At 41.2% G+C, this 26,578-nt stretch overlaps 1 protein-coding gene across 1 annotated transcript in view; it reads right to left on the reverse strand.

The window, feature by feature from the left end:
* The window catches only part of cdkal1 (CDK5 regulatory subunit associated protein 1-like 1), a 303,497-nt gene that overhangs the window by 189,646 nt on the left and 87,273 nt on the right, over window positions 1-26,578 (reverse strand). The window contains exon 5 of the mRNA XM_034208587.1: window positions 3,460-3,556. Coding sequence (XP_034064478.1) covers window positions 3,460-3,556 — 97 coding nt within the window. The remainder of the gene's footprint in view (window positions 1-3,459; window positions 3,557-26,578) is intronic.

Genomic DNA, 26,578 nt, shown 5'->3' on the forward strand with positions numbered 1-26,578 from the left:
AAATCTCTGGCACATGCTAACATCTCTGTTGACGAATCTACGATACGTAAAACACTGAACAAGAATGGAGTTCATGGGAGGACACCACGGAGGAAGCCACTGCTGTCCAGAAAAAACATTGCTGCACGTTTGAAGTTTGCAAAAGAGCACCTGGATGTTCCACAGCACTACTGGCAACATATTCTGTGGACAAATGAGTTGTTTGGAAGGAACACACAATGCTATGTGTGGAGAATCCAAAGGGTTCACATACTTTTTATTGCAACTGTATACAGTTATCCTGATATGGTAAGACAATGACTAAAACTGAATCATGTTATGATCAATCAACAGTGTTTTTTTCACTCTTTGCGATCCATGCAGAACATTCTACAGCTATGTTGTAAAGAAATTAGGCAAGAAGAGACTATTAGGTATTTTTATATTCCATTGAGAACAGCACTTATTTTACAAATCTGCCATCCTTCTACTAATAATCTGGAGAGGAAAGGGTGGGTAGTGAGCCAGAGGAGGTTGGAGCGAGGGATATGTAAGTAGTAGAGAAACTAATTTCCCTGCTATTATTTCTCCTTTTATTCCAACCAGCATGCCTTCTACCTCTAATTCGCTCACTTTCTCTATCCTTAGAGGTCCAGGCTCTGGCCCTTGGCAACTCCTCTCAATGTCTCCAGGCCCATTACCCAGAATAACTCTTCTTTCAAAACACACTCACAGATGCACACTGTGCCTTGTAGGCAGTCGTTGTATGCACACTGAGATAAAAACCTATTTTCTTCTAATGGCCAGGCAATCTGGGTTCATTCAGAGCAGCAGCAGGTGTCCCTGCTCACAGCAGGGTTTGGGTATTGTTCACATTTTAGCGATTAATTCAGATCTCACTTTTCAATTATGGTTCTTAGTGAATGCTGCTTTATGCACCTGGAATTGTGTTTGAATAAGAATAAATATGTGTTGGGAAAAGTACTATTTTCAGTAGATCTAGGCTTTCATAGAAAGTGTTCTGTTAAAAGTGCCAAGATTATTATTTTAGGTAAGAAGTAAAGATATATATATATATATAAACTATACTGCCATTTGGAAATGGGATGTAAAAGTACCATTAGGTCCTTTCTTCTTTCCGCCAAGCATACACTCACACATTACCAAAGGCTATCACAATGCTAAGAGCGAGCATCTGTAGTAACTGAGCTATTATAAGTAAACTAATATTATCCTTTACATTACTAGCTTATGGATAAAGCTAAGTAAAAATAAGAAAAACATTAAGGCAACACATCTATCGTAGTGAGATGTCAACTTGTGTGGCATGATACACTCAGAGTAAACAATGAAAAATGAATATAATTTGTAAGTTATAGGAAAAAGATAAAAGGAACACAAACTGGGGTCACTTATTCATAGGTACAAAATACATGGTAAAACGACTGATGTGTGTATTTCTCAGGGTTACAACATTGCTTACACACCGACATACTCTGATTACCTAACATGCAGAGTGTGCGTCTTGTGTGTGTTTGTGTCTGTATCTCAGATACAGGATGTGACATGTCCAGTTCAGAGTCACGAAACACTGTAGTCTTGCGTGACTGACTGTGTACCTTACACAATACACGGTCATCCTTCACAGCAACTTCAGACAGGAACACGCAGGACAAATACACACACAGGTCAATTAAACCCGAATGAGTTCAACAGGAAGCACTTTTATTTAACTACACTACACCCCTTATCTAGCCGTTAGTGCAATCACTATATACAAATTCTACGACTGGTGATTTGCATTCTGATTTGCATAAGTCACCAACTGTCACAGTCATTGTGTGGCTGATTGTAACTACCATGGATACACAAGGGGAGCGGGTGCATACTCCTATACCTCCGTCTGTGTCTGTTAGCATGTGTGCCTGTTCATGCATGTGTCCAGCCATGTGTGTGTGTGTGTGTTTCAATGCATAATCCAATCCACTCATGACAATGAAAGGACTGACAGTGGTAAACTTTCCAGATGTTTTTGCCTCACCCTGAAGGCTATTACATAGTCTGTTTATCTGAATGTCATTATATTATACATACATGACACTGGATTTGAATGTAATTATGTTACACAGTGGCATGTTTACTTCAATGGAATAACATTATTTATAGTAGAAGATATTTAACGTGACATTTGAGAGACCCATCTACCCCCCTCCCCCCACCCATTATGTTTAAGAGCAATCAACTGATATATTGGACCGTTTGATTTATCGTCATTTTCATCAGGGCAGTTTGTATTTTATGAAGAAAATATGTGAAATTAAGATCAAGGTTTTTTCTGCAGTGATTTATAAGGCACAGCTTGGAGCTTTAAGAGGATAGAGTGAAAAGAAACAATGAATCCATATGTGTTCTTAATTGACCAACTGTTTGCTTTCTTTGTCATGCAGGATATGTCTTTGGTGTCTTCTTAAAATGTTAATGTGTGGCCAGAATATGTTTGTAAAACCCATTGTAGAACTACAAGGCACATTTTAACCACTTCATATGTTTTTTTTACTGAAAGATAGCAATACAAACTTTACTTTCGCCCATAGCAAAATATTAGATGTGAAACTCAAGATCATTTAGCAGGATTAGCAGATAGAAAAAACAACTCTTTATTCAACAAACATCATCAGTCAATTATTTAAAGAGGAAAACGAATTTAACTTTTAAATAGAAATAACCTTGACACATCCTTTCACTTTCCTCCTGTGATTACTGAGGTGAAACGGCAATCGAAAATGAGGTGTTAAACTTTGTCCTATCACAATTTGCCAAACAACTTATGTATACCTGCACCACAGTGTAATGAGTGGGACTGCAATATCATAGGGAGAGCAATATAACATAACCAACAGCTGTAACCACTCATTCGCTGTCTTTATAACTTTGTTCCCATGAATCATTCAGTTAAAGGATTTGCTACAAAGAATTGTTGGAGTCTAAGAATATAAGGATCAACAGGTTGAAGGAGGGTGTGCTGTCATTTATTTTGTCTTACATTTGTCCTCTGGCACTCTGTCCTCAAGTGACACTTTCTTACTTTAAACTAAGAAAGTAAGTGTACCTCTATCTCTCATACCTTTCTTTATCCTTCCATCATAAATCCTTCTTTCTTTTCTACTTCCCATCATGTTCATTCTGGTACTTGTAGTTGTGTCTCTTGGGGGGGGCTATTGATCAAACAAGCGGCAGGAAGGCCAGAATTGAAAGACACAGCAGGGTGGCAGCCAGGTGAATGACAGGTCAAACCATGTGGTGTGTGTGTGTGTGTGTGTGCGGGCGTGCGTGTACTCCTCAAAGGTTGTCCATTAGACACAAATAGGGAAGAACAAAGGCCACACAAACAGACATACGGTTTATGCTGCATAGCCACATTTCTCAGATGATTTCTTTCATACAAGTGAATCAAAGCCCTACACAAACACATATACATACCCCGATGATGCTGAGTCCTTTTAGGTAGTCCATCCGTGGCTGAGCCTGGGGAACACAACCTGCTACTACCACCTTCTTCTGCTGTTCCTGGGCTTTTCTGTATAAACAAAGGCAGAGAAAAACATAGAAAAGGAGATCAATATTAGTAGGTAACTTTACATTTGTGCACAAAAAGAAAGCGACATTTCCAGCAAAATGTTTTTGATTTACACAAGTAAAAAATGATATGATAGTGTAAGAAAAGACAGCAAGTACATGACAAGCACAATGCTTCCTTTAAAGGATTCCCCTTGCAACCAAGTGGGTGAATGTAAATCAGGAACTTCACTATAACGTCTCTAAAGTGACATATCCCATTTGCAGTATTCCACTTCACTAAAGCAGATACACATAAAAAGGTACTCCAATTTTGATAAACCATTAATACAGTTATAATTGCTTGATGGGGCTGAAAAGCATGCGCGTACAAACACACAGTGAATGAGAGCGCACGTGTGAATCGTGTTTCAAATATAAAAACACCTAAGAAGCATCATCAATCAGGAAAGAAAGGCTGGATTTGCTGTATTAAGAGGAAATGAGGCAGAAAACACTTAAGAGCATTGTTGACAGTTTCTCAAGGCACAGGGCCGGTATAGTCTACGGTTGCACATGGAGAAGCAGAAACTTCTGTCAGTAACGGTCTGTGTGACAAAGGAACACCATGTTAAACACTTGTGGACGTGTTCTACTTCAGTGAAAACCGTTTTGGTTTCCCTGGTGGTATGTTAGCTATTCACTCCTGAAATGTCCATGAGGAGAATCACCTCAGGTCATTCCTATAGTGCAAATTGGGTTTCATGTCCAACACATCAAACTGAGGTATGGCAGGATTTTGTTTCTAGTTTAAGATGAAAACTATTCATTATGTTATGCACAATTGAGATTGCTTGTGTGTATAAGTGGTTGTCTTTCACTTCACAATTATTAATAAACAGTAGATTTGATTAACTCTAGAATTGAATCCATTCTATGTATTGTGTTTTGCATTAATGTGAGAAAGGCTAATTTGACTGGCAACATGTTTTTTTGAATGGACATAGTATAACAAGTAGGGAGTCATCTTTACCATCTTCTAGGGCAGGGGTGAGGAACCTTTTTCCTCTCAAGGGCCATTTCAATGTTTTCAACATCCTCCGAGGGCCGTACAAATGATTGACCTCTGCTTAAAAATACTAAAATCACAGCCCATTCATTTCACCTTTCTTTCATGCTGTGCAAAGAAAAAGCAACCTCTTAATCCAGATATCTCACCATGACTCGCACATGCATTCACGTGCACGGTTGTGGCATGATCACCAAAACAGAAAGATATGGACACAAGATGTGTGCATATGTATTTAGTTTCCTATTCATGTGGACATGAAGATTTTTGCACTTTGAGAGCAACATTAAGAGATCTATGGATATATTTCTCAACACCCAGATGAAACAGAACTGTAAGCAGATTTATTTTTCTTTATGAATATTTTACAAATCACTCAAACTGTATTCTTGTTTATTAATAACAACTTTTTTTTACTGTCATATAGTATTTTATACCCGTTTACTTTATTCTCTTATTTTGTTATAACTATAATGATCATATAAAGATGTGCCTTTACCTCACTGGTTGGAGAAAAAGCTTCTTATATTCGTTAGCATAGCTAGCTAACCAGATGCTAATAACAACAAAGTTATTGACTGTATGATCAGAATGACAGATGAACAGATCGCCACTGGGCTTTCAACTAAAGACGCAGACACGCAGAAACTGCGGCATGTGTACGGCTCCTTATCGGTACTGCAATTTTTGGAAGTGCAGGAGTGGCGTTCTGGTGCTCTCCGTCAGAACTGCACTCCTGTCAGACGAGACATATACCACGTGATGACACGTTAGGCTTGTGTTGTGTTCAAGGATCCCGACCTTGGACAGGAAAAACAGGCACTCGCTTTGTTTAATTTTTTTGCGGTCTAGATTTCTTTAATTGTTTTCTTTTTTGCGTGTGTTTATAAATTACCTCGCGGGCCGTATACGAATGAAGACAGTTCAGCCAGGGAGAGTAGTTTATGAAAGAGCTGTATGTTAAAGAGTGCAGCCATACATGTTAATAGAAAGTTAATTTCAGCCAATATAGGGTTGAGCAAAAAGGCCAATGTTAACACAGAACACACTCCTGGCTACGTAATCTCCTTGGAGCCAGAGACAAATTATATGTACCTTTATCTAAGATCTGCTAGAACTGTAATTGATACATAATGTTTGATCGTAGTGCAATGGATTATATGCATACGTGTGCATGTGGAAGGCTGAGAGAGAAAAAAGTACTGTGATAAGTGTGATGGGAAAACAGAGCAGCCCTTGTCTGATGAAACATTCTGTGAAAACATGATAGAGACAGCAGATGAAAAGAATAACATTGTTTTTGTCAGACAAAATAGGTCACCATCACTTCTGATGACAAACAACATAAGCAAGCCTAAACTGGGGATTTATAACACAACGCTCAGTGTCAAACATTCATTAACAGTTATGCACGGCGTGAAGTTTTCATTGGCAAAAGAGTTAACACTGATGAGCTGTTTTATAATGAATTATATTAGGAATAAAAGTAGCACTAAAAATCCCATTGTCAAGATGATTTGAATTAAAAAGGGCTGGAGCAATAAAATAAATCAAATAGTGAAGCAAACCATAATGAGGAGTGTGAGTGTGTGAGTGTGTGTGAGTGTGTGTGTGTGTGTGTGTGTGTGTGTGTGTGTGTGTGTGTGTGTGTGTGTGTGTGTGTGTGTGTGGTGTGTGTGTGTGTGTGTGTGTGTGTGTGTGTGTGGTGTGTGTGTGTGTGTGTGTGTGTGTGTGTGTGTGTGTGTGTGTGTTTGCCTGTGTGCATGTGGATCTATGTGAGTCTGTATGTCACCTCCAGTTAGTGGCAGTGAGATTTGAGACACTCGGTCTGTCTGACAAAAGCTTTTGGAGGAGCTGCCCAGACTCCGCCATGAATCTTTAATAATGAAGCCTCCTGACAGCTGGAGCAGGAGAGAAAGGGAGAGATGGAAGAGGGGGGGGCTGTGAGGGAGGGAGGAATCGTGGGAGGAGGACAGAGGAGGAGCAGTGAAACTGGATGCAAACTGTCAGTTGTGTTTTAATTCAGACTATGTTTGTATTCTCCAGAAAAACAAAGAGATAGTGACGGTGGAGACGGTGGAGGAGGTGTGTGAAAGAGCAGAGTGAGGGGAGAGAGAAAAGGAAAGTAGACAACTCACATTTTAATGGATGAATGAAGGCAGAAATATAGTGTTTGTTTAATGATTGTGTTGATTATTCAGAGCCATTTATATTATTCAGGGTTATTTTAGTGAATTGTCTCATCTTTACTGCTCACTCTAACCCTCTCTTGGCAAACATGTGTTGAGAAGGTAACCACAAATCACTTAAGAAAAAAGAAGACGCCTGTTGGATATGATCCCTCACTGCATACTAAACAGTTTTAACACCACATTCAGAGGCACTTGTTCATCCTCAGCTATGCAATGTTTAATTGCACATTCACTGGTTTTACCCATTGACTTTTTACAACAAACAAATGATATTCATGCCAACCTGACTCTTTTTCTGGTGTTTAGAGATACTTACATACAGACAGAGGCGGGTAGGAATGTGAAAGCATCATATGATGATACTAGTAAATAATCAAAAGTGGATAAAGATGTAAACTTTTAAAACTGGGTAAAACAAGAATCAGACAAAAAGAGGGATAATGCCTTCTTAGAGTAGCGTATCTTCCACACACTTTTACACATGAAGGACTCACACTGGCAGCACTGCACACGCAGTAGGGGTGTGTCTGCATAATTCACACCGTCTCTTGCCAAACAGCGCCAAACGCTCCTTTAATGCGCTCCTCGCTCCCCGCCCACAGACTCAGAGCCGGAGCTGACACAGCGAGTAAGCAGACAGCGCCTGAGCCGTCGCCTCGGCGCCCCAGGGGGGAACAGGCCAATCACGTCGCACACAGTTTGTGGATGGGATGAGATGGAATGGGATTATGCGATGCCGTTGCCGTGGCGATACTTTTGAGCCGATTGAGCGCACGATGCCAGTGACACCGGAACCAGAGCAGATGCCCCCGAGATCTGAGGACGAGGTGTGTGTGTGTGTGTGTGTGTGTGGGTGTGTGTGTGTGTGTGTGTGTGTGTGTGTGTGTGTGTGTGTGTGTGTGTGTGTGTGTGTGTGTGTGTGTGTGTGTGTGTGTGTGTGTGCGTGCGTGCGTGCGTGCGTGCGTGCGTGTGTGTGTGCATGCGTGAATTTCCTTGGCTTCCTTGGCACCTCGACCTAAATCTCTGCAGCCGCCTGTCAACTCGGTGTTACTGCCCTCCATAGCCTCAAGACCACACACACGCACCCACACATAGGGTCCGAACACCCACATGCTCCGAACATACTGTACATACACATACCAAGGGTTAGAGAGGCAAAAGCAAGCAGAGGTCCATACATACATGCATGACCTCTGTGCTGTGTATGTATAGTAGGGAGAAGTGCTGTACATACTGGTTTTTAACAGCTGAGTGGACACAGTGAATCAGTCAAACTAGAGCGGACTAAATGTCCAACTGAATTGATCAGGTTGACTTGAAGAAGCCCTGTGCTGTAAATATGACATTAAAATAACTCAAGGCATTAAGATGCACCACATAACATGACCTATATAATGGCCTCTTCAACTTTCTCAGAACAAAACTTGAAGTGAAAGAGAGACCATTACTTTGTGGGTTATGGCGGTCTTATATAGCGCCTTTCACCACTGTTTGGGAAAAGTAGAGACATCATCATATAAATGACACACCAAGCTGATCGCAACTGCCACAAATGTTTCACATCCCAAAAAGCTGTTTTATTTCTTATTTTTATATTAAGTGGTTATTATTTTCGTTATGCACGAGTCCTGATGAATTCTGTCGCTGTGTTCATAGGTACTGGAGTTTCTTCTAGTTAAGGTAATTACATAGTTGTGAGCACAGGGCTCTTTTGTTCTATTTCCTCATGAATGATAACAATTAACAGAATAGAAAAAACACCCTATATGTATTTTTAAGTTTTGAGCCTTTCAGGAAGACCTGGAACCTCATCCAATGAAGCACACATGTTGTCAGGTGGAGCAACATCCAAATAGGCTAGCAGCTGTGAAGAGTGTGTGTGTGTGTGTGTGTGTGTGTGTGTGTGTGTGTGTGTGTGTGTGTGTGTGTGTGTGTGTGTGTGTGTGTGTGTGTGTGTGTGTGTGTGTGTGTGTGTGTGTGTGTGTGTGTGTGTGTGTGTGTGTGTGTGTGTGTGTGTGTCCTCTCAATGACTCTCCCTGCTGCTAAACACCCTCAGCCGTATAGAGATAACTACATAGGGGGGAAGAGGATGAGCTCATTTCACACACACACACACAGAGCTGGCCATATGCTTCTTAGCAAACATGTTGCTTAAAGGATGAGGTCATACTGATAAGAGAAGTGAGGAAAGGTTGTGTAAAATGCCTACCTTGTTTTTTGTTGTGTGCCATGATTAACACAATACAATGTGTTAGAATAAATGTTTCTGTTGTTTCAAACACAAGACAATTGCATTAAAGTCCAATACAGTATAAGATTATTTTTTGTTCCTTACATCCCTGCTTTTTTTCTCTTTTACTTTCCCATATTTCCCTTTTCCTTCCACTTCAGTCTCCTCTCCTCCCTCACCCTCACATCTGCACTCCCGACAGTTTTCTGGCTGAGTTGACAGCGAGCCAGCCAATCAGCACATCCCTGACCTCTCTGCATTTGCATAAGCAGCAAGGGGCAAGGTTAAGTACCCATCAAGCCTCAGTAATTAAGATGTGAGCTGGTGGGTCCATGAGAGTGTGTGAGTGTGATTATGTGAGAGCGAGAGAAACCAAAGTATTTAATCTTCCACTTCAGATATTTTCCACTTCCACAAACTTTAACAATGTTTACGTTGGTCACTGTGCTGATTTGAATTCCACAAACAACCCAATGCCATACTTGTACTTAGTTTCTTTCAATCCATTGGGGGGACTATAACGTAAACTTAAATTGTGTAATTTTTATTAAGTTTTTCATATTTATTTGCTTGTTTTCCTGTGCTAGAGAAATGTGTCCGTCACTGACTGACAGCTCAGACTGAGTGAATGTGGAGAGAACAAACAGTTACACTCCTCTGTGAATAAGTGTACTAGCAAAAAACTATCAAATAAAAACAGTATAAATAAAACAGCAGCTAACTCTGGGCCTGTGGGACCTGACTGCAGACACACTAAACTAAATGAAAGTGTTAGGGGTGACTAGGGGATGTAGCTGAGAGAAAGAAGGAAGCGGGAGACATAGATAAGAGTGATTGACAGGAAAGTGTCAAAAGAACATCTTCATAGACAAGTTAAAAGGAGAGACAGAAGGAAATGACGCAAGTTTGTGTAAAAAGGTAAAAGATGATGGTTAGAGGGGATGAAGAGCAGGGAAACATGACAGGTGAAGCTAAGAGGGAACTCAGTAAAGGTGTCTCATCAATCATACTATGTGTTGGCCTTCAGCTTTCAAGGTAAGAGGAGAAAATACGGATAAGAAATCAAAGAAATGGATGAAAAGTAGACAATTTGTATTACTTTAGAAAATATATTTATATTATCTACATCTAACATTGCACATGAATCCACTTTGATATTATATATAACATCGTTGTAAATGTGTCGGCATTAGCTTAAAACCTCATGTGCCTGTGTAAAAGGTTTGTACAAAACATAGAAATACAATTTGTCAAAATGAGAACCATGCACCTTTTGAGAAATCCAAATACAGACAGAAAGTGGAATATGTCAGACGGGAACGAGAAAGAGATTCAGAGATGGCGATAAGTATAAATGAAGAAGAAAAGAAAACTGGCAAAGAGCACATCTTTGTCTCCAAGTGGGGAGGCCGAGAGGAAGAGGAAGGATGACAACAGGACTCAAATGAATGAAGGGGGAGGACGAGAGCTCAGAGGCTGTGAAGAAGGATTGTGATTGAGGGATGAGAGCGGGGGTTTGAGAGGTAAAGCTGCAGAATCCGTTGGGATTCTCTCACACATATAGACAATCACACACACACACACACACACACACACACACACACACACACACACACACACACACACACACACACACACAACACTCATCGACTGCTGTTTTTGTATTATAGGAGAGCAAGAGTTGATGACCATAAAGAGACAATGAAAAGTAGAAAACAACCTTAAAGAGGAAAAAAAGCAGAAAGCAAAAGAAAAGCGTGAGCAAGGTCAGAAATAAAAATTGGAAGAAATGGGATGTCTAATCTAATCAATACAAGATAATTACATGAAAGAAGGATCTATAAAAGTGAGTTGTGGTAAGTGATGCGAAAGACAATAAAGATGTGAGCAGCCCAAGCACAAGACAAGTTGCAAAGGCCTGATTGCCTCTCGACACAGTATTTTCAATCTACATTTTTAAAGACTTAGCAGACCACAACCATATCCCTAAACCACTTGATAAAACAACCATATGGAAATGCTTTTTGTTTTCCACAATTATCACCAACGTGTCTTAATAAGGCATTCATGTAAAAGCTGCGTTTTACAATATATAGGCAATCTGTTGACCAATCGATACACCTATAACACGGTTAGTTTATGACCAGCTCACATGGCCTGCGGGTATGTCAGAGATAGGACCCAGGCCGATTGTCAACATGGGCCTAGTAAAGCCAGGTCAGAGGAAATGGAAGGCTTTCACATTATGGCCTTTTAAAAAAGGCCCCACACACCTGCCCGGTGCTGTGAAATGGATGGCATCGGTCTTGTAAAAATGAGTTGAATGTGTGATAAATATTGCATTACTGTAAATGAGTTGTATTCGCCGCTTCAATGGTTCGTAATAAAGGGGAAAAAACAAGAGAGATAAATGCAAAGGCACACACAAACATCCATACACACATATGTGCAGGGAATTGCATTACAGATGAGCACTTGACTGAACCATGAAGAGTGGAACACCAAAGCTGAATCCTGAGAAGAGTCCCACGAGTCCCATTTCTGATGCAAAGGCCTACTTTCTATACGAGAGGCTGTAATGGGACAACGATATGGGAGCAAGCACGCAGCCTGAGGCTGTTGTGAAGAGACAACTGCTGGGCTATACCAAACAAACATATGGAATAAATGTTCATTTTCAACAAAGAATCATGTGGTTATTAGAACAAATGTCAGTAGGAGTTTATGTTTCTAAAAATGGACAGTTACTGATGTAGATCATAGAGGTTTTGTGCTACAAACAAACCATCTAAGTGAGGTTCTTTGAGTTTTCTATTCTATTTTAATGTCAACGGTTGAAGGCACACACTCAGCTTGTCTCTGGGACAGGCATTGGGCCGTTGTGTGTCTGTGTGGCAGCTTTAGTGTAACACTAAACAGGCAAGTCACAGGGCACACAAAGGCATGTATCATTCAGAGCCACTCACCACGAGGACTTTCACCTCCATGTGAATCAATATGAAACTGTACAAGTGTTCATGCATTTTTCTGCCTGTGTGGTTACAAGACGTATGTGCATATGTGCAGGTGCACTCTATGTGTATAGATTTGTATGCATCTGTACAATTGCTTTGATCCAGAGGTGGAAGTGGAAAATCCTTGCTAGGATGACAGAGGTGAAAGGACATTCTTGGTTGAATTAATACACACATAATTAGTCCAAGCATAAACAATCATGATTGGTTTCAAGGTCATCAATTATTACAAGCAAGGGTTTGGAAAAGTGGAACGGCACATGCTCAGTGACCTGGAATGCATCAACAATCTTTCAAATCAATTTGTGTTTTATTCCCAGTCAACAGAAAGATCAAATAATGTAATATAATTATACCGTATACCAACAAGTAGGAAATGCAAAGCAGTACTCAATCATAACAAAAAGTAAATGTGTATCTGTCCTAAATGTCAACCAAACTGTTTTACTAACCTTAATGACCAAATATTCAGGTTTGCAAGTACCATTACATTCTTTCTTCTTGTCTTCTATATCATTGTACGGTTTACTCTGGTGTGAACTTCTATATGATGTTAATACAGAGGGCACATGATTATTTTTAAATAGTGCTATGTAAATGCATGACAGCAAAATAATTGCTGGGATATGTATCTGAACAAAGCCAGTGTATTGTGACATACCTATTTAACCAAGTACAATATGGCTAAATGTAAGCAGAACCACAGCCAGTGTCTTTAGCACAACCTGTGGTGACACATGAGATCAACATCTGTACTGGAGATACTGTAAGCTTCCTCATAATATTTCACTTTTTATTTCCATCTCTCATTTTCAACAGATTGCAACCTCATTCTGATCCGCTCTCCTTTGCTATCACAGCTTTAATAAAGGCCCTACTGTGTCCAGTTGATAAAAAGCCAAAATGTATTGAAAAAAAAAATAATTGTGAGATATTTCAATTTGAATCTTTAAAAAACTATTGTGCGGCCTTTTAAGGTACTTACTAAATGTGTGTCCCTTTGAGCATACGTGTATTGCATATATATATTATAACACATCTATGTTAATGTGAGGAGGTGCACTGTGAGTTGTTTTTGCTATGTGAGCATGCATTTGAAAGCAGATATGTGAGTGGATGAGCGTATTAGCGGAGTCTCATTATAGAGCTAAAAAGTCTAAGCATCTATTCAGCCTGTTCATTTCCCTGGCTGATGTCTTCTCCCCTGCACAGCCTGAAGTGGCTCCACAGTGGCTCATCAGTCCTTCTAAAAGGCATCCTCATTTAACCACAGTGCTTTATTTATTCTAAATAATATTCCTTTGAAAAAAGCCAAGGATGCAGCATGTACAAAGCCAACTGTCTGATTAAATTGCTATGCAGGACCCCCACCCCCCCCGTTGGTAAAAAAATATTTATAGAATGCTTAAAAAATTATTTTATTTTCCCTCCACGCGTACTCTTCTCATCTGAGTCGACACCAATTAAAAGGAAGGTTCAAGGCAAGGTTCATTAGATTAGAGAAGAGAGGGGAAGGGGGGCGAATTGTTGGAAGAAAAAAGGCTTTACAGAATGAGGAGGTGATTTTCAAAATACATTTGGCTTGTTAAAGAGATGGTGAATATTTTTCTCGTTAGGGATGAATAGAGCTGCCTCAGTCTCTTTTGTTGGACTGCATTTCACACTTTCAATCAGTAAAGATCATGTTGAATATAGAGCCAGGTTCTGTGGGCTACAACACACATAAAATGTTACATTTTAGTACACAAGTCACATTAATGACATGTTCATGTTTCATCAAAACACATAAACGCCTCGATTTTGTTTGGACGACAGAGCCCTCATCTACTGCCTTAGCCACATTGAGGTCCAGATGAAAGGTAGTAAAAGAGAAAATACAGCTCCAAAGCTTGCTGACTTTAAATAAATACTAAGCAAACCACTGAATAAAGTGCAATTATATTGTAATAGATACATCGTTTCCAACACATGTGCCTACATGGCACAGGGAGAGATCATGGCAGAACTTTATCTGACACAAACTCACAGCCTGACACACTCACAGCAATGTAATCACTGCTCTGCCTGCTGCTAACCCACAGTGTAATGGGGGCAGCCAAATAATGCACACAAGCCTATATGCCACATGTAGCCTGATTCCCCACAGCGATATTCCTTCCTTCCATATCCAGCCGTCTATTTGTTTACAGCACCTCAGAGGTTAAGGACTGCCCCAGGTATATTAAGGCAACAGCCCACCAACCCCATGCCTTACAGAGGTTGGCATGTTGCTGTGCACATTTCCGTGCATCCATCATTCTTTGCTCATACATGTACCTATAGCCAAGTTGTAAGCCTGGGGCTTGTGTCACTCTAAATACAGTTTAGTGAAATAGCATCTTGGCAAGTAGCAAGCAGCCCTCCCATCTGCTGTTAAAGTAAAATCAGAAAATGCTTAATGAAGATGCTTTGATGACATCATCATCTTAAGGCCGATGAGTACATATACACAGTGATACGGCAGATAAATATAAATCTAAAATATATACACACATTAGTGTTGTCACGATACCGATACCACGTCAAGAATTGCGATTCCGATTCTTTTTCAATACTTTTTTTAAATTATTTTCAGGATCAATAAAATAGTAGTATATCTGTTAAGTGTTTTCTTACAACATGGTCTCTTCTTTATACTTGAGTTTATGTGATTTCTTTGATAGTTAACTTTATATTTTATTAACATGTTCAGTAATATAAATAATTATTGACAAAATGTATATTGCCGATGTTAGCCACATTGGTAAGTTAGCTAAAAAGATAGCCATATTAGACAGTTATCATTGCCATTATTTGCCTTGTCAAACTACGAAAACGTTCGTTTGTCACAAAATAAATTACACTTGTTTGACTTAGATTTGAGGACATGGGAAAAAATCGAATTGCGATTTGTCTGACAAATATTGCGATTGCGATTCGAATTGCGATATTTGTTTTTAAGCGACCCAACGGAAGTTTATTGTAAAATGCGGCCATAACTCCGGCTAGGAAGGTCGTATCAACGTGCTCCCGTCTCTAGCACCCCCGCAGCCCGAGCTATGAGTGAAAGAACTAAACATACATGAAACTTCCGTTGGGTTGCTTTAAAGTCGAGCTTCAGTTTAAGATTCACCCTGTAATAGAAACATGTGATTGAGCATTACTAACCTGACTCAGATGGTTGGTTTCACCAAAGCATCTAAAGCTCCATTGGAAGCCATTTGGAAAGGGCAGGCACTTTCAAAAATACTTGGCAGGTGACTGGATCAATCTGTCTATCACCTTCCATCATGGGCCACTTCTGATTGATTAACAATGGCTGGTACATGTGGAGCACAGCACTTCTGATTGGTGTGGATGACTGACACACAATAAAAAATAAAATAAAATAGTTAAAAAAATAAAAAAATGGTAAGAAAAAAAATAATAAAGTAAACAAAAATCGCAGGCTTTGCGATTTGATAATCGCATCATTTCAAATCGCGATTTCGATTTAAAATTGATTAATCGTTCAGCCCTAATGGGCTTGAGCATGATTGTAATTATGTAATCTATCACATTCGCTAACCTGTCTGTCTTTAAATCCTTTAAACAGCTCTGGATGCCGGTCGGCGGGTGCTTAGCCAAGTCTGATGTGTTGGCTCTCTTGGTTTGCAGGGATCTAAAACATGTCTGACAGACAGGCCTCGTGGTGTCCGTAGGCTTGCCCTCACTGTCAGAGATATAGCTAAAATACTTCCAAATTTCGCTTCTGGCGTCTTTTTTGTCAACAAGCCGAGGCGCAGCGGCAGTTGCACTCCCACTTGCAGCCATGCTTCTCGTTTTCTCACATGCTCTGGCAGCTAGCGCGTGGCCGAGTGCACGAGAGAGGGGAGGGACTTCGTGCGTGCTTGAGAGGGGCGGGACTGCAGGCACGGCTGCAGTGCAGGGAGTGGAAGCAGAGCGCTGAACACACACGGCTCTTATTAAAATTACTTTTCCCCGTCATTCTTAAAGTACCGATACTAATGAAACGGAGGAATTGTAACGTTTTTAACGGCAGGGTATCGCGGTACCTTTCAAGTATCGGTACACACTAACACACATATCTAACAAACAAACATATTCAAAATAGGCGGAGTTTGACATTTGCGCTTGGGGGGGCAAACCTTTTTTACTGACGTCAGTACACAGTCCCAACTATTGCGTGTGGTGCTACGGATACAGAAGCAATAAAACCAGCGTTCACCGCACTGAGTATGACTTTTCCACATACGAACACAACTCGTCTCGTCATGCACGCCTCATGCCCGCCGTACACACACACTCATATGGAAGGGGCGGTCTCTCCCCCCAACAACAGTGCATTACATCTGTAAAACTTATCATAACTGTGCACATCTTATACTTATTTGATAACTACTCTATCCCTTGGTTACTTGAACACGCTACAATATTATTAACCAGTGTCCTACTTAGTGCAGAAGTAGACGCCTTAAACGTCCCAGAAATTAGACATTTTAAAAATCGCCGCATATCTTATTGTAATACAATAGCTGAATCACTTGTATGTAAAAAAAAAAAAAAGCGAGGGAACTTGTGTTCTTAACCTCATACGTCACGTCACACACACACACGTCACAACATGCGACTGCTCAAAAATGAAATTATTTCAAACAAAACATGATATTATTCAGATTTGTATTGTAACAATCATTATATTACATCTATTAAAATATTGATATACGAAATATTTGTATTGGAACAGTTTTAGAAGTAGTAATGCTGTAACATATGTCAGCCACTAGGGGGGGCAATGCCCCCCCTGCCCCCCCGCAAAATCCGCCTATGATTCAAATCCAAATGTACGTCTCAATGAAATACACTTTGTTGAATCGAAAATTGTTATTAAGAACAATCAATCGTCTCACATTGAATCTGACCTCTTTATGTTCATCCTCAAAACATTAGTTTTACTTTCACTTTTTCCTCTGCATCTTTCTTCTTTCAATGACCAACTCTTCACGCTGTCATCTGTTTTCTACTTCTATCTTTCTCTTCCACTGTGTGCACCGCTTCTAACATTCCCCCTTGGGGTATAAGCATAAGGCATGCAAAGGTCAAAACATCTTACTGTCATCTTGCATGACTTAATGTATATCAAGCACGTCTGTTACTTTAACACATAGAGTCTGGATGTGACATGCATAGAGAGAGACTTCAAAAGAGTGTTTATGTCCTTATCAGTGTGTGTATGTGTTACTGTAAAGTTTCTCAAATACATCTGCTGTCACTTTTCACCCTGAAGGTGCATGGAGAATGAGCACACTCATTCAGAGGGAGAGAATATCATCTTTTATCACTTGCAGCTAGTATAAAGTATCTCAGTAATTTTCAGGTTAGTGCTCCTTTAGCCAACACCAGCTGAAATGACCCCCACACCTCAACAGGGAAAATGCCAAAAGCTTACATGCGCGCTCACACACACACACACTTTTCTCTTTATAGTTGAGCATTATAAATAAATGTTTAGGTATGTAAAAACAGCTTATTGAAAGCTTTCAACTGTGTGTGGCGACCTTTGTGCATGACTACATGATGAATTTGCATGTATTCAATGTGTGTGTGTGTGCCCACGTTTACTGTGCCCACAGTGTATTCGTCTGTTGATGAACAGATCCAGGCCGATCATGTTTCAGTGTACCATGGTTTGGTTCAGTGTCAAATCCCTCTGTGTGTAACTAAAGACACCTGATAGGAACACGGCAGCTGGTATGCTGGATGTTACACACACACACAGACACCTGCCACCTAACTCAGGTAGTCTCTCAGGCTTTATCACCCCCCACATACACACACAAGGGGAGAGGGGGGGGGTGTGTGTGTGTGTGTGTGTGTGTGTGTGTGTGTGTGTGTGTGTGTGTGTGTGTGTGTGTGTGTAACAGCCTGAAAGACTGACCGACTACAGGTACAGGTGACCAGAGGGTCATTGAAGTGCTCTCCATATGCCATCTGTCAGATCAGCTACATCTCACAGTGACATTTCCCTACATTCGGTAACAACGTCAAACCCCTAAGACCCCAATATAATGCATTCACCAATACAGATGTTGGATAAATGCCTACAAATATTCTTTGTTAAACATTTACCAAACAAAACACTTTTATTTATTAAGAAAGGAGATGATCGAAGGCTCACAGCTTGTTTGAGTTTAAATGCAGTTTTCAATCAATTCCCTAATCTCTATTTTTGGTCTCTTGCTCCTGTTTCTTATGTTTGCATTTTAAAGTTCTACTAGCAACCTAGTTACAATCCACCATTGCAAAATGGAAATTCTTGCAATTTTTCCCACTGTCCTAAGATTTTTTTCCAAAAGTGTATATATAAATATATATTTAAACTACCCAAGCGGTTGTCATGATGCTGTCTACACATTAAATAATCCACTGATTATTTCAGCCTTTGAATGTGTAACAACCCTCTTCGACATTCGTCCTCAAAACGCTGTCCCTTGATAAATCAAATTAACACAAAGAAAACCTCCGTTTTTTATTTGACTCCCCCCATGACTTTCTCTCCCTTTGTTGCGATGCAAGACAGAATGGTGATTTCACAGTCCTCTTCTGAATCAGATAACATTGAATTATGTATAGAGCATAGGTATAGAGCCTTTAAATCCCTGCTCTTATAGTACACATGTGGCCCATGTAGCAACATGACACTGAAGGGTGTTAAAGGAAGAGTGGTGATTTGGTTTTAGAGGCATTTTTAAAGCTGTTACTATTGAGAAACAAGTAATACAATTATTCAACATCCTTGAAACTGTAGCTGTTAAATCTGTGTTTGTTTGCATTTGTTAGAAATACTTCAATGATATGATGGACAAATATTTTAGTTTTGGGTGCCAGTATGATTCTGATAGAGCTTTGCCAGACACAACCTGGACATGAGACAGGGAGGGGGGTTGGGGTTGACAAGGCCAAACAAATAAAAGCATACAACAATATCTCATTGGTCCAGGGAAGTGAACTGTGAAACCAACGACAAAAGAAATGTAGTGGTAGTTACTAGAGTCACTGGAGTGGGTGAGGGTGCAAACGTGGAGAGAAAATTGGTGAGGGAGGGAGGATGATAGACAGAGAGGGGTAATGGTGTGACCTTGTGAAAGCCTGTCATCCCCTGCTGGGAGAGAAATGACCTGCAGGAGCCAGAGCACCTGCAAAAATATCAACATCCACCTCTGTACCCTCTAGCTCCTCCACTACCTCCATAAATACTCCCAAATGAGGAATATGCTACTTGCTTGAAATAACTAAACTCAATTAAACTGGAATCAAAATGACTGGTGGGTCCTCTGCTTTTATTAATTGGGAGAAAAATAACCCTACCCTCATTTACTCCTTTAGTTTATCCATATTTTTTTATTTTTCACTTTTCTTCCTCCACTGCAATTGTTTTTAATCCATCATCACATTATCTCTGTAGCTGCAAATTAAACCCAGTGTGCTTTACTGCCACTTGTTGTTGCCAAGGCATCAAGGTCATCAGATTTGCATTAAGGACCAAACTTAAAGCAAGAATTGCTGTGTCTTTCTACACACACAATATGAATGGAGTATTTAGGTATGAGCCCAGCAATGTCACATTGCAACATTTACGTTTTGGATTTGCTTACAACAACCCATTGACAAACTGTTGTCATACTTCTCAGCAAGGCAAAGCAGAACAAGTAGTGGAACGTGTTCATCTTTATGTAGTAACTGACAAAGTTTGGTTTTCTTTATTAATACTAATAATAATAATAATAATAATAATAATAATGCATTTTATTTATATAGCGCTTTTCACAACTCAAAGACGCTTTACAGTATGAGGGAGGATAGACAAATAAGGACAGGCAAACAAGTAACTATAGTAAAATAAAAAATAAATAAAAAGGCAGTCAAGAGGAAGTTGATTGAGAGGGGGGGGGGCTTATGGGTAGACAGAGTTGAAAATATGTGTTTTGAGGTGGGACTGAAAGACTGAGGGACTCAGAGTCACGAAGATCTTGGGGGAGGGAATTCCAGAGCCTAGGAGCTGCCACTGAGAAGGCTCTGTCCCCAAAGCTGCAGAGTGTGGATGTGGGAATGGATAGGAGTCCGGCTGCGGTGGATCTGAGGGACCGTGGGGGTTGATAAGGAGTGAGAAGGTTTGTGAGATAAGGGGGGGCCAGATGGTGGAGTGCTTTGTAGGTGAGGACCCGAATTTTGTAGTTGATGCGATGGGAGACAGGAAGCCAGTGGAGGTCTTTGAGGATTGGGGTGATGTGATGCCATGATTTGGTATGCGTGAGGAGACGTGCAGCTGCATTTTGAACCCGTTGGAGTCTGTTGAGGGATGTAGTGTTGATGCCGTAAAGAAGTGAGTTGCAGTAGTCAAGGCGGGAGGAAATGAAGGCATGGATTAGTTGTTCGGCTGCGGGGCGGGTGAGAGAGGGTAGGATTTTTGCAATATTGCGGAGGTGGAAAAATTAGGTTTTGACTGTTTGGCGGATGTGAGGTTCGAGGGAGAGGGTGGGGTCAAAGATTATGCCAAGGTTGCGTGCCTGATTGGAGGGGGAAACAATGGTGCCATCAATGGTGAGTGTTATGTTAGTGACCTTTCTGAGGGTGGATTTGGAGCCGATTAGGAGGAGTTTTGTTTTGTTGCTGTTCAGTTTGAGGAGGTTATGTTGCATCCAAGTTTTAATAGCTGTCAGACAGGAATCTAGTACCTCATTCACACCAACGCAACTCCGGTTCAAGCTCCGTGCTAGAGCTTTTCAGGTTCAGAACCAGTTCTTCGGTTTAGCTCTGGCTCTTTTCACACCGCCCAGAGTCCGACTGGTAATGCGTCGTTGCGTCATCGTTTGCGTCATGACGTAACCGTTTGCGTGCCTGCTTCATAAAGCCAAACCGCGCGGATGAAATCAGTTGCATTAATTTCTTATGGCTCTATCTGCAGCTTTTCCGGAGTCATTTCTGTGGTTTAGTTATATTCTTATAAAAAAGTGTACTCGTGTCAATAAAGGTTTTTTTAAAACACAACTGCTTCCGAGGTCGGTCTTATTTCTTAAGGTGGACTGAACCATGAGTGTGGAGTAACGTTGTATCTTTCATTTAAATGAACTGTAACCTTCACCCAGGTATGTAACAGCTGTTCTCAAATGAACACGTGAAGTAAAGTTTAATATTTATAGTTTTATAGATTTATAATGAGTTATAATGAGAGGTGATCAACGTGAATTCTCAGGTTCCACCTTAACACGCAGACACGTTGCTTTACCATGAGCAGAAACCTTTATATATACAGTCTATGGCAGAAACACTGAAACTCTGGTTAAGTTCCTCCATCGTTGTGTACAAACTGTACAAACGCTGGCTTTTTGTTGTTGTTCAGGAGTTGATCTGTCTCTGCCCCTGCCCCCGCCTCGACGTAAGCGTGACGTATGTGGTGCTTTTGCTCTGGCCGGACAATTTTTTGGTGCTTGAAACGAACCGGATTCCGGAGCTAAGAGGCTGCTCCGCTGCGGTGTGAAGAGGAAAACCCGGTGCTTTTCAAGCTCCAGCTCCGAACCGGCCCTGAAACACCGTTGGTGTGAATGAGGTAAATGTGGGTAAGGGGTGGGTTATGGAGGGATTTGGTGCTGAGGTAGATCTGAGTGTCATCAGTCCAGTCCAGGTTGAAGTGGCAGAGTATCTGACCGAGGGGGAGGATGTAAATGATGAAGAGGAGGGGGCCAAGTACTGATCCTTGAGGAACGCCTTGGGTGACTGAGGCTGTGGCAGAGGAGTGGTTGGGGAGGGAGATGAAGTGGGATCGTTCAGTGAGGTAGGACTGGAGCCATCTGAGTGCAATACCTTCAATACCAATGTCCCTGAGTCGGGTGAGCAGGATGTTGTGGCTCACGGTATCGAAGGCTGCACTCAGGTGGAGGAGGATGAGAAAATTGAGGGAACCAGTGTCAGCAGAGGTGAGGAGGTCATTGAGGACTTTGACGAGTGCAGTTTCTGTACTGTGGTGAGGACGAAATCCAGACTGAAGGGGTTCATAAAGCTGGTTGGTTTGGAGATGGCAGTGAATTTGTTTGGCTATAATGCGTTCAAGAGTTTTTGAGAGGAATGGTAGGTTGGAGATGGGGCGGTAATTAGTGAGGGAGGAGGGATCAAGACCAGGTTTTTTGAGGATTGGAGTAACAGCAGCAGTTTTGAAGGCAGAGGGGACGGTTCCATGGGACAGCGATGAATTGAAAAGGTTAGCAAGATAGGGGCAGAGGACAGAGAGACAGGACTTCAGGAGAGAAGTGGGTAGAGGGTCAAGGGAGCAGGTTGTGGGATTTAAGGAACCGATCAGATGGAGTATTTCAAGTGGGGTAACCAGGTTGAACTGGGAGAGGCGGCGCTGGGGAGGAGGAGTCAGGGGGTCAAGGGAGATGGGGGGAGAAATGGTAGCGGTGGAGGTTGGGGGAGATGCTTGTATGTCAGATGGAGCTCAGAAGGAGTGGTTAATGGCGTTAATTTTGTCTGCGAAAAACTGGAGGAATGAGCTGCAAGTAGCGGAAGTAGAAGTAGGGAGGTTATCAGCACGGGGTTGAAAGAGCTTGTTAACTGTGGAGAAGAGGGTCCTGGGGTTACGGGAGGGGTCAGTGAAGATGTTGGAGAGGTAGGCAGATTTAGCGGCAATAAGAGCATCTTTGTATGCATTGAGATGGAGTTTGTAGCTTATGTAATGGACTGTGAGGGATGATTTATTTGAAAGACGTTCAAGTTGGCGGCCTCGCTGCTTCATTTTACGGAGTGCGGGTGTGAACCAGGGTGAGGAGGTCTTGAAAGTAACAGTTTTATTTTTGAGGGGGGCTAAAGTGTTGAGGGAGGTGAGTAGGGTGGAGTTGAGGTGTTGAGCCCGAGGCAATTGATGACAGACAAGCTTAGAGGAAGCGCAGAAAAGTTATTGAGATTAAAAAGTTGGGAGACCGCGCCGCAATAGGATGCTAGCGTTAGCACAGCGCTGGCTATGGTTGTAGACCAGTGGCGCTGAAAGTGGAGCTGTTGGCAGCCGTCAGACAGGATGAGAGGTCAGTTGCAGGCTGTCCTTTACAGCAGATGGGGGGACCGGCAGGAGCGGGAGGTTTAAAGAACCAGAGTCAGGGCCCACGGGGAGGGGCAGGACGAAGAATGGGGCTGGTTATTTGATGGATGGAGCAGCGTTAGCATGTGGGCTACAATGGCAGGTGTAGCAGGGTAGAAAACCAAAGCGTCCGTCATAAATGGCAATCAGGTGTAACAAATATGTCCAGATCAGAACACAAAAGCCACAGAATAGTTAGAAAACTATAGCAGTAGAAAGTGGTCAGAAACTCTTAGATTAACACAAAGAAAGACGAGATTTTCGGACAGAGAAGCGGCGAACAGTCGGCGAACAGTCGGCGAACAGTCGGCGAACAGTCGGCGAACAGTCGGCGAACAGTCGGCGAACAGTCGGCGAACAGTCGGCGAACAGTCGGCGAACAGTCGGCGCCAGCCACGTCCTCTCACGCCGTAATACTGTGACTGCCCATGCCTTGGAGCAGCTTGATAAACCATAATAGGACTTTTAGGTTCAAATTGAACACTGCCTTACACTGCCTAATTATTAAATGTTTGATATACTATTACCTGTGATTCATTGTGCAGGCCTGTCCATAACTGACCCTGACAACTCTTCACTTCCAGTTTGATCCCATCATCCTTCAATCTCCATGTATTTAGCTCTCTGAGTATCTCTGATTAATCTTGATTCAATCTTCCAATCATATCCTGCTTTTGCCCTCTATTAGCACTCTAAATTGGGTTTCTTCTATTCCATACAATTAATAAGGTGGGATGGTGGATGTCGACTTTTTTTTGTCTGCCTGCCACAGTACGGCTACTGTGCTACCTCACTGCTTACAAGGGCTTGAATATAGCAGGACTTTGAAGCAATGGTTATTTATGTATAACAGAAGAACCATCTTAAAATCAACAGAAAATAAATACCAACAGCTGCACCCAACACCTACGCACACAAAAATGGAAGAGGTAATCAAGAAATTAGCTAATGAGAAAAGGTAACATGCTAATGGTAAAAGGCCAAGCAGTGAGAGTAAAGGAATGAGTGAAGCCGGTGTTAAAGCAATGAGGTAGAAATGTGTGAATTTAATCAAGCCCAAGTGTGGATGTGTGTGTTTGTCTTCATTTCTCTCCTGTCACAACAGTGGCAGGAGGGGTCCTGGGAGGATACGATCTGGCCTCCCACATGCCTGAAGGCAAAAACATACTCAAATAATCGCACAAGCACACGTGCAGGGGGTATCAAGGGAAATAACTTATTACCAAATGGAGCATTACGTGTTATTGATCAGGAACACCCACTTTCTTTGGCTTATATTATCTAAGCCCCATGAACCGAAACTCACTCTTGTGTTTTTAGGGGGGGGGGGTTTTGAATTTCAACAACAGCAAAGTAAATACACAAAGTCATCGCTATATACACAATGTTGCAAGCAAACACACTGTAGGACTTCAAACACAGATGATGACATACAGTATGGACTATACCCTAAGTATGATCAAGGAATATCAAGCACACACAAACACACACACACACACACCACACACACACTAAGTGCAAAGCATCATAGACACAGCCGGGTGATTCATCACCAGCTGAGGAGAGCATGACCTCCAAAACCTTTTAAGTGACCTTTGACCTCTTCAACAAGACAAATTGTAGATGTATCAAATGACATAATGACTCATGAGCATTACAACCAACATCAGTCTCTAATATTCAGCTCTCTCACAAGAAAAAAACAATATATTGGCCAAATGATCACATTGTTTTTTTCAGCTTCCTGCAGAGACAAGAGAGATCTTAAAATATTTCACCTTTTATTCATTTATTACAGTTGACAGCTGACATTGTCTCTGAATCTTGCACTCCTGTCCTGCTGCTTGACTCTTTATTTTCCTTGTACCCCTGTCATAAATCCCCCAGCTTCTTCCTTGTTAACATTGTAAAACACACATGCATTCCTAGTCCGTCACTGATGCCTAATAGGAAATTGGTGTGATCTAGCTGCCCGTGGGGGGTATAATGCATTGCAGTGAAACGAGTCATCTTGTCGGAGAAGCATGGATCTTTGCAACAGCCTTATTGACGGAGAGTCAAAGAAGCTGTGATGGCATTCATGACATATTTTTTAATTAACAGCCTGAAGGTTATGTATGACAGACTGTGTTAGTTTTGTTTATAAATTGTTATCTACAGGCCTCCTAGTTTAATCTTTCCAATTATATTATTTACAACTAGTTAATCTGAATTTGAGGTTTTACTGATTCCACTTTCATCCATTTACTCTGAAGATGGATAGCTGAAATCCAGGGGCTACGGTCTTGTTAGTGTCATGGTGAGGGGTCTTCCCTTTAACACGTACATTATGGAGATATGAGTTTATGCTAATTAAATCATATATAAATTAGTCTGGAATCATTACTCGAGTATTCTATGGTTACTGTCTGAAATGTAAAGCTTCTACTAATCATTTCCAGCTGTCCAATCCAAGTGTCTTTGTCATGCTCATCTCTAATTAAGACATCGGTATTTTCTAGAGAAGTGTGAGAATTGCGTGACAAGTCGAACAAACCCCCTGCTGGGAGACTTAGCAACCCTTCATTTCTCTAAAGCTCAAACATGGAGACTGGTGCGGAGGGAAATCAGTTAAGATGAAAAACTGGTAATCCTCTCCTATCGTAGTGGGCTGATACACACTGCTACGATGTGTTTGCTGTCACTCTTGAATGTATACATTTAAATTAAGACAGAAAGGTGTAATCTTAACAATAATACAACCCAGGAGTAGACATTAAGGGTAACATTTCACTGGCCCGGAGTTGTATTATCACTGGCCCCACCAGCCAGAGCATTCGTCCAAAAACAATCGACTAATAATGAAGAAAATGAACACATTTGTTGCAATAGTAATTTATGCACTAACTACATTACTACTTGTACTACAACATTTTAATCATCAGTTCTTCCTCATTTTCCTCAATTGTTCTAATTTGGTTTATTAAAATAATGATATTGTGGTCATTGTTAAAAAATGTCTGCTATTATGAGTATTATTATTTGTATAATGCGCTTTCTGCCTTCCTGTCATTAGGAGTTAGAAATCTAATGGCTATGTAATAGATTAGAACCTTCATTATCCTAAACTGCTGGGACATTTCCCTAAAGCCAATACCTTTATATGTTCTACTCTTCACTTACTTGTCAGCATAGGTCAGCACAGAGCAGACAGAAGACCTTGTTTATACTGGCATCATATTGAGAGGTGCAGTGTGACGTGTCCTAAAATCAGGAAGTAAGCTGCTGGTACCCTCGACAAAAGAGCAATGGGATTTCTCCATAGGATTTTGGAAAATAGCTGGAAATAAGGTCTGTGGAAAACAAACCTGTTTGATAAATGCACGTTTTGTTCAGCCGGATAATATCCACATG

This window comes from Gymnodraco acuticeps, unplaced genomic scaffold (genome assembly GCF_902827175.1).
Source record: "Gymnodraco acuticeps unplaced genomic scaffold, fGymAcu1.1, whole genome shotgun sequence".
NCBI lineage: Eukaryota > Metazoa > Chordata > Actinopteri > Perciformes > Bathydraconidae > Gymnodraco > Gymnodraco acuticeps.